The sequence below is a fragment of the Polypterus senegalus genome, chromosome 17, assembly GCF_016835505.1.
Source record: "Polypterus senegalus isolate Bchr_013 chromosome 17, ASM1683550v1, whole genome shotgun sequence".
Taxonomy (NCBI): domain Eukaryota; kingdom Metazoa; phylum Chordata; class Cladistia; order Polypteriformes; family Polypteridae; genus Polypterus; species Polypterus senegalus.
Window position 1 is genome coordinate 1,424,323 of NC_053170.1, and position 9,018 is coordinate 1,433,340.

At 51.8% G+C, this 9,018-nt stretch overlaps 1 protein-coding gene across 2 annotated transcripts in view; it reads left to right on the forward strand.

Moving 5' to 3' along the window:
- mylk5 (myosin, light chain kinase 5) overlaps positions 1 to 8,566 on the forward strand; it is a 35,607-nt gene extending 27,041 nt beyond the window's left edge. For both annotated transcript variants that reach the window (XM_039739175.1, XM_039739176.1), the window contains 7 exons: positions 1,609 to 1,826; positions 2,070 to 2,193; positions 3,146 to 3,298; positions 4,834 to 4,963; positions 5,953 to 6,049; positions 6,165 to 6,305; positions 6,810 to 8,566. In XM_039739175.1, the coding sequence (XP_039595109.1) occupies positions 1,609 to 1,826; positions 2,070 to 2,193; positions 3,146 to 3,298; positions 4,834 to 4,963; positions 5,953 to 6,049; positions 6,165 to 6,305; positions 6,810 to 7,024 (1,078 nt within the window). In that variant the 3' untranslated portion in view covers positions 7,025 to 8,566. The remainder of the gene's footprint in view (positions 1 to 1,608; positions 1,827 to 2,069; positions 2,194 to 3,145; positions 3,299 to 4,833; positions 4,964 to 5,952; positions 6,050 to 6,164; positions 6,306 to 6,809) is intronic.
- The last annotated feature ends 452 nt before the right edge of the window (positions 8,567 to 9,018 follow it).

Sequence of the window (9,018 nt, forward strand, 5' to 3'; positions counted from 1 at the left end):
GTCAGAAGAGGGCTGGTGGGCACTTCAGTCTTAGGACTGGGGGGCAAGGGGCAAAGGTGGGAGCTGAATGAGTGCCAGCATCATCATGGAGTTAAATGACATGACAGTCATTATAGAAATGCCCGGGGTCAGAGAGAGCAGGGCGGGGCTTAAGAGAAGGCCAGAGGGAGGCTGGGCCAGTGTGGGTGGAGCTAAGAGATGAGGCCGAAACTCTGTGCTGTTGTCACAGCAGTGGGTGGAGCCTAAGGAGAAGGCCAGGAGGAGACTGACACAGAGGGGTGGAGCCAAAGCAGAAAACTGCATGATGTCACTACAATGGGTGGGGGCCTCAGGATGGGCCAAAATACAAGGCTGAGTGACACAGAGCAAGAGTGAGGTGGAGACCAAATATGAGCGGATTGAACTGGGTGGAGCTTAAGGAGAAGAACAAGGAGGGGCTGGGACAGAGTGGGTGGAGCAAAAAGTGAGAAGGCAGAAACTCCGTGACACTAGAGCTCAGAAATAGACTGAAGCCAAGTAGACAGAGCCAAGACCAGGCTGGAGAAGGTGGAGCCTAAGGAGAGGGCTGGGCTGCAGTGGGTGGGGCTAGAAGAGGAAGTAGAAACGTTATGATGTTGTCAGAGCAGTGGGTGGAGCTTAAGCAGAAAGCTGGAATGAGGCTGGGATTGAGTGGGTGGATGAAAGAGCTCAGAGGAGTTGGCACCAAAAAGCTGAAGTGGGTAGCATGGGGCAGGAATGGAGAGAAGCAGAAAGACAAGCAGAGGGGGTCATCATGGGGTTGGACTGGGCAGGGCCTAAGGAGATAGCCAGGATGAAACTGGGACAGAGTGGGTGGACTTTAAAGCAGCTGTTGTATGGGTGAGGCCTCAGGATGGGCCTGAATGTTGAAGGATGGGGGCCAAAGTGAATAAGGCCAAAGAAAAGGCTAAATAGAGCAAGGCTAGGCACAAGTAGGTGGGGCCTACAGAGAAGGCGGGGCTAGAGTGGGTGGGGCTGAGAAACTAGGCAGAAATTGCTTGATGATGTCACAGCAGTGGGTTGGGCCTAAGGACCCTTAGACTAGATGGGGTGAGAGTGGGTGGCAAGGCTTGGGGGTGGGGGGGTTACTGAGCCCAGAGCAGAACTGAGTGAGATGGGTCAGGAGTGGGTGAAGCCTAAAGAAAAGTGAAATGGGGCAACACTGGTGCCCACAAGCAAGAAGGTGGAGCCAAAGCAGAAGACTTCCAAGACTATGAGGTGAGGTCATTTTGGGTGGGGCTAATAAATAAGGCAGGTGTGACATGATGAGTGGTCCACAGTACTCACAGTCAAAAAGCAGGATGGGAATGGAGGAAACTGGGCTGGAGCACAAGAAGCTAAAAGTTAGTGGGAATGAGTGAACTGGAAATGGAGGCTGGAGTGGGATGGCACTGGGTGGGACACTGAATCAAACTGGCCCCTCACTGGGTAGACCCTAAGCCTTGATAGAAAAGAGGCAGAGTGGGTGGAACCCAGGGCCTGGGATAGGTTGAAAACTGGCACCAGAATGGGTGGGGCCAAAGCAGAGAGTGGCAGTCAGAGTGGGACTGGGACTCCAGCGGGCGCTGACGCTCTCTACTTTCTTGTCAGCATCGCTGGGGGAGAGCTCTTTGAACGGATTGTGGATGACGCGTATGAGCACACGGAGACCACCAGCATCTGTTACATACGTCAGATCTTGGAGGGTCTGCGGTACATGCACCACAAGAACATCATCCACCTGGACCTGAAGCCTGAGAACGTTGTGTGCACCAGCAGCACGGGCACACTCATCAAGATCATCGACTTTGGCCTGGCCAGCAGACTGGGTGAGTGAGAGAGAGCAGGAGCAGAGCACACCAGAAACAAGGCTCTGCTTACCTGCCCTGGAGACCCCCTAGGGGCTCAGCTCACCACGTCATGCTCACATTGTCAAAATATACATTGAGTAACGTGTTGGTACCCGTCCGATGAGGGACCCCTGTGTCCCACCAAATCCCGCCTTGCTGACATTGCTTTTTAAAGAAACAGCCCCAGTGACCACCTTGCCGTTCTCTTCTTGTCTTCTGTAGACCCCAAGACTCCACTGAAAGTGATGCACGGGACCCCCGAGTTTGTGGCTCCTGAGGTGATTGCCTTTGACCCAGTGGGACTCTCAACGGACATGTGGAGCGTCGGCGTCATTTGTTACATTCTGTGAGTCGCTGTCTTGTGCTGCCATCTTGTGGCAATAGGAGGAATGACGGCTGAGCCGAACAGATGCAGGCCAGGGCTTGAGGAGAAGAATTAGAGGGGACATTTTGGGGGACCACACACCAGTAGGAATACAAACCGCGGTGTCGTGTGCTCCTTGTGTTTGGTTCTGTCCATGAAAAGTGAGTTGCGTGGCAGACATGAATGATTGGCAAGAGGGCTTCTCGTGTCCTGCCGTGCCAGTGTGAGAGTGTGGGTGTGTCAAAGCGTACTGTCCAAAGGGTCCTCCAGCAGTGGCACAAAATGCTGTCAATCGTTTTTTGTCACAGGAACTGCAGTTGAAAGATGAGCGACCATCACCACGTGTCACGTATTGTGACAGCAAACCGTTTTGCCACCAGGCAACAATTGTTGCAGAGAATCAGAGAATCAATGCAGGCCCACAACACGTCATTTCCAAATGAACACAATGGCTACCTGAAGCAGGGCACCACAGAAGTGCCCCTCGCTAACAGTCATTGACAAAGCTGCACGGTTACGGTGGGCACAGACGGCAAACAGGTGATCTGGTCAGGCGAGTCGCGTTGCTACTTGTACTTGAATGACGGGAGCAGATGGGCACAAGCCTTCCATGAGGACTGGGCCTAGAGTGACTGTGCCCTAATGACAGACTGGCCCCCACCCTGACCCAATACATAAGGATGCAGTACAAAAAATTGGGGGCTCCTAAACTGGCAGACTGTGTGACTGTGCCCTATGATGCTCCGGTGCCCAGTCCAGGTTGGTTAGTTTAATAGCTCAGCATGTGACTATGCTCTATGATGGGCTGGTGCCAGGCTAGAGGTCTATCTGGCAATGCCAGCATGTCTTTCTGCCCACTATGACTCAAACTGGATAAAGGGGGTCAGCAAGTCCACACTTTGTCACTCACAGCTCTTCCTTCCTTCCTCTCCAGGCTGAGTGGTGTGTCTCCCTTCCAGGGCAGCAGTGACACGGAGACACTGGCACTAGTGACGGCGGCACAGTGGCAGTTTGATGAGGACACCTTTAGAGAAATCAGTGACCAAGCCAAGGACTTCATCAGCAGCCTCCTGAAGAAGGACATGAGGTGAGGCTCCCTGGTCAGAGTGACGTGACTGGCAGGTCAGACAGGTGGCTGTGTGCCCGACCCTCAGATGGGACTGTCTGGGGTGACACCAATCTCACTGGAGGCACCAACCATTCGGGTTTTACAGAAACACCAGACACTGGTGGGCACGCAGTGGGGCCTCGTCTGAGGGAAGCTTCACTCGGATAGCCGATAAAGAGTTTTAAGTGGCACAAAATGAGATTTCACTGATTTATTTGTGACAGGCTGGCACAGTGCCACAGTAGTTAGAGAAGTAGCCTCACTGCTCCATAGCCCTGGGGTCAAATCCCACACTTGGTCCCCAGGTGTCCTGCCAGTGTCTGGGCAGTCCAATTTACCTCCCACATCCCAAAGATGTACAGGTCAGGGTAGCTGGTGATTCTAAACTGGCAAAGTGAGCGGGTATGTGCATGTATGGGCACCTGATGAGAGTGGCACCCCACCCAGGATTGAAGCCTCCCTTGTGCCCAGTGGGATCTCCATGACCCTAAATTGGAACAGGTGGATGTGAGAACAGATGGATGGATGGCATATGCCAATAGTGAAGGGTGGCATGAATACCAACACAATACAATGCCTCTGTTTTCCTATTGTGCCCTTTCACACCTCCACTCCAAGTTAGGAGCCTGGTGATGCACACACTAACATTCTAAAGTGACAACAGATAAATGGATGACATGTGCCAGTAGTGTATGGTGGCATGAATACCCTCACCATGTAATGTCAGCCCACTGCTTTTATTTTTATGGTGCCTTTTCACACACCCATTACACTGTAGGGGGATGACAATGCACACGGTCACATCCTAATGTGACAAGGGACAAGTGGCATATGCCAATAGTGCAGGGTGGTATGCATGCCAATATAATACAATGTAAATCCCAATGCCTTCATTTTTATAGTGCCTTTTCATGTCCCCACTGCACATTAGGGATCTGCTTGGGCACAAAATAACATCCTAAAGTGACAACAGATAGGTGAGTGGCATATGCCAGTGGTGCATGTTGGCAGGAATATCAACACAATGCAATGTTGCCCTGAGTGTATAGCGCCTTTTCACACACCACATTGCACATTAGGGGGCTGCTAATGCACACAGTAACATCCCAGAGTGGCAAAAGATGCATGCAGGGCTGGAATATGCCAATGGCTCGTGGTGGCATGAACAGCAACACAATGTTGCTCCAGTGCCTACATTTTTATAGTGCCTTTTCACACGTCTGCTCCACATTAGGGGTCCGTTTGTGTGCATATTAAAATCCTAAAGTAAATACCTGGGGTCTTTCATTGACGGACACCCCTGACTTGTCCCCCCCCTAATGAAAGTGCCCACAGACTCACACAGCACCAGCGGTCGGACAGGTCAGTGGGAGTCTCGTTGGGCATTAGTGTGCCCGCTGACTCTCTCCACCTTTCTCACATCCCGTGATGCTGGCATAACATTCAGAACAGCAGTGCCACACACGGTGCCACTCCCCGCCTCTCAGCCCATTCTGTGCTCCTCTCCCCCACAGGCATCGGCTGTCCAGTGAGCAGGCTCTGGCACACCCCTGGATGGACGCCCAGTGGACTGTGGACTCTCAGGGCATGAAGAGCCTCTCCAAGGAACGGATGAAGAAGTTTCTAGCCAGACAGAAATGGCGGGTAATGTGAATTAAGGTGCCTGCTGGGCATGAAGTCCTGCTTTGGCTGCACAAGTCCTGGGGCAGGGGGTCTCGCCAGAAGAAAATCCTGGCATAGGTGTGGGGAAGAATTCTGTCAGTGCAGTGGGATAAAACGAGGAACAATAGGAAGGTCTGCCTGCATTGTACAAATTAAAGATGGGACAGGAGTTGCTTTGAAAGGCACTATATAATGTAATCTAATCTAACCGAATATAATAAATATAATATCTGCGGTGGGCTGGCGCCCTGCCTTGCACCCTGTGTTGGCTGGGATTGGCTCCAGCAGACCCCATGACCCTGTAGTTAGGGTATAGCGGGTTAGATAATGGATGGCAAATCTAATATAAAGAGAGGCCTTTCATACAGACAGTGAATGCTTCCTTTGAGAGGCTAAATTATAAACAGGTGAATTCCAAAATGTTTTTTGAAAGGTTATACAGAGTCTGCAAAGTGCCCACCTGGTGCCATGAAAAACAGATGGCATGTAGTGTTGGCACTTCCAATACGCCACATGAATGAAACCCACTCTGATTACTTTGGAGTAGGTCTTTCAGTGAAGGCGCTATATTCAATCATTTTTGGAACTGATGTAATTTTCTACTGTGGATGACGTGTGCCACCGACCTCACAGTGAAAGGCGCAGGCCTGACTGGTTTGGTCTTTAGAGTTGGGGGGCTTTAGGAATTCTGTAAGTTCTATAAGGGCCCACAATATTCGGAGACTGCAATCTGACTCTTGTCATTCTAAAAGTCCAGAAACATATAACACCAACAGTGGCCCTGCCAGGACTGTGGTGGCATCAGACAGCCAGGGAGATAGCAAAGTGGCACCAGAGTGAAGTGTGCCATGACCTCAGGAGCCTCTTATAAATAAAGTGGCTGTTACAGCCTCTCTGTTACTTCTTTGAGATGGATGGTCTTCTTCTTTTTCATCGTCATCATCACCTTTTCCTCATTTGACCATTCTTAGAAAACCGGGAAGGCCCTTCTGGCCCTGAAGAGGATGACTCTGCTTTCCAACAAGCAAGACGCCACACCGTCACCCACATCAGTGCCAGAGAAAGAGGGTAAGTCACCGGCAGAGCTGGGCATCAGCATGAGATAGCAGACAGTGTCCAGCAGGTGGCTCTGCAGGTCCAGTCCAGCCCACCCTGCCATGTACTTTTCATTTGTGTCTTCCAGAGCCCACCTTGAGCCCTGAGGAGAAATTGGCATTTGGCTCTTTGGAGACGGTCCTGCACTGTGTGCCCCACTTTATCGAGCCCCTCCAGGACATCACGGCGACTGAAGGATCTGAAGCCCACTTCCAGTGCCGTGTCCAAGGTATGGCCGCCCGGGCCCTTCATGATGTTCTCTTCTAGAATCCCTCGCTGTGAAGCGTCAGCTGGCATCAGCCAGGGGAGCCACCAGGCTTAGGAGCCACGTGCCTGCCAGTACCAAACAGTGGTGGTGTTTGAAGTGGGCAAGGTGGGCCAGCCGTCTTTGTCTGCTAAAGGACCAGGCACTCCGCGATTAATGAGGGGCTGTCTGTGCCATGGGGCTTAATGTAGTGCCCATTCGTGTCGACCCCACACACACACACACAATGCGATGTTAAGGGTTCATAAACGCCTCGCTTTCTATTGTCACCTTTTTGTAAATGACAGCAGGTCCGCAATGAGTTAATTTATAGTGTTTAATTTGTTTAAATGTATTTGAACTCGTCATTATTTTAATTTAATGAATTCCGTTTATTTAACGAATTTATTTTTTATGCAAATATATTTTGTTTCTTGTTTATTCTCAATAATCTCCTCCTCCTCTCTCCTGCCCCTTTCATGTCACCAGCCAACCCCGCACCACAGGTCTCGTGGCTCCTCGATGGCCGCCCAGTGACAGAGTCCGCGCACAGCCGCGTCGCACACGAGGACCAAGGCGGCTTCTCACTGCAGCTCTCCAGCGTCTCAGCCCAGGACTCGGGTCTTTACTCCTGCAAAGCCACCAACAGCCAGGGGGAGGCGCTCAGCTCGGCCAGACTATCCGTCATCCCTGCGAAGAGGTAGAAGACGCGCTGGACTACCGACAGAGCGGCCACTGGCCACCTATACAGCCGCCCTCCTCGGCGACCATTTTTCAGGGGGTCCACCAGTCCTGGCCCGACCCGACCCGACTCGACAGCTAAAGAAAAAATACGAGGCGCGCTCACGTCTTTGATTCCGGGTGCGCGCGTCCCACTTTGCATTGCACAAGTCAGTCTAAAAAAGGCGTGCCCGCGGGCTGCGCGTGCATTTTTGTGGCGTGCGCAGCGTCGTGTTCAAGTCATTAGGACAGGTTTTGTGTGCAGATGACCGACCCCCCCAAACAACAGGGCTTCGCGCACACCCTCTAGAATCCTTCCCCTCCATCATCCATTTTTTAAACCCACTTAAACTCCAGAGCAGGGTCGCGGGAGCCTCTCTCAACAAGCAGTGGGCACCAAACAGGAAGAAGCTCATCGCTCCGTCGATTTTCTAACCTGCTTTTCCAGTTTAGGGTCGGTGCCAGTCTCGGCTGCACGGGTGGCAAGTGCATTGCAGGGCACGCATACGGCAAACTTAAGGGCTGCCAGTTTAACAAAGTTGCGCGTTCTGGCTATGACGCTTGTCGCTGCCCACCATCTGCACGTCGGTAGCAAACAGAGGACAGGCGGGGGTCTCCAACACAGGGTCGACTCTAGCTTATTTGCTACAATAAGCGAAGCTGTAAATGTCCGTCCAGACATCGGAGACTTGGGGGCAACGGCAAACGTATATTATAGAGAAGAGCTTGAGTTTGGGGGATTGGGGTCCCTCACTGGTGTTTTAAGCGCTCAAGTATGCCATTTGAATCCGGATGAGTCCCCGAGTACAGCTATAATATTAAAAGGGGTCTCCCTTGGAGAAATATACTGGAGGGGGTCGTGAAGGTAACTATTAAATTCCGAGACCCACCAAAAACACGTCACCTGAATGGTAGAGCTGGTCCTGCTCTTCCACACGCGCACCGTTTCACTTTGGGGGCAGCCAAGTCTCACACAGAAGTAAAAGGAGTTTTTTTTTTTTAAGTATAATCCCCCTTATTCAACAGACGACTGTCGGACGAGACCACCCCTCAGTGGGTTATTAGGAAGGGTCGCCCGTTTATCTCGCCCGTTGATCACGCCACACTCATTGCAATTTGAAGTATTGGGCTCTTGTTGCATGAGCGCCCATAGAGACCCCCGCTCCTTCTTTAAAGGCCGCGGCTGCACCCCCAGAGCCCCCGTTTCATTCATAAATAGCTTGTTGCGCTCCAGACCCCCAACTGGACACAAGAGTACAAAGTCAGGCTGATTTCACTTACCAAACCGCACAATACAGTTGGGTGGTCCAGGTTTTCGAGGGGCTGTCAAGGTTTCACCTTCTTCTACTTTGCCCTGTAAGGTCGCGCGCCTCGGGCTGTCCGTTCTTTGAATGGTGGACGGAATTCTTCCAGTATAGCACTTCACTCTTCGACGGGGTCTTCTCAGTGTTGTAATGCCTCCGAGGGTCTGTGTCACGTCAAAGCGACATTGTGTTCGGCTCATCAATAAATCCTTTTCGCCTTTACTGTTTTCTGTATTTCATTTTTTTTTACTGCCCTTGTGTTTTTAGAGCCCCGGTCACCTACTACGCCTCAAATGACCTCATGGGGGCGCAAAAGGACCATCTGTTCTCGTGTTTGACGCTAAGGAACAGGAAAAGGAAAGCCAGCAGCCAGCACCATAGCAAGCCCCGCAATTCCCACAGTCTTCGATCGCTTCTTACTGCAGCCCCCTCGGCTTGACCGTGGCGTCCTCCACTATCAGGTGGGCTGGCGTGCCCACCACTGCGTTCATACCCATTTCTCTTCTTGTTTGTTCCTCCCCAGTTAAAATCAATGGTCCCACAAATGACCTGCTCGCTTCACTGCGCCCCCTGGTGGCTATGGCCACCTTGACATTCCCTGAACCTCACTGATGGGCTCTTCCCTCCCGGATTCCTTTATGTAGTCACGTCTGGTGCCCCTAATTGGGTGCGGA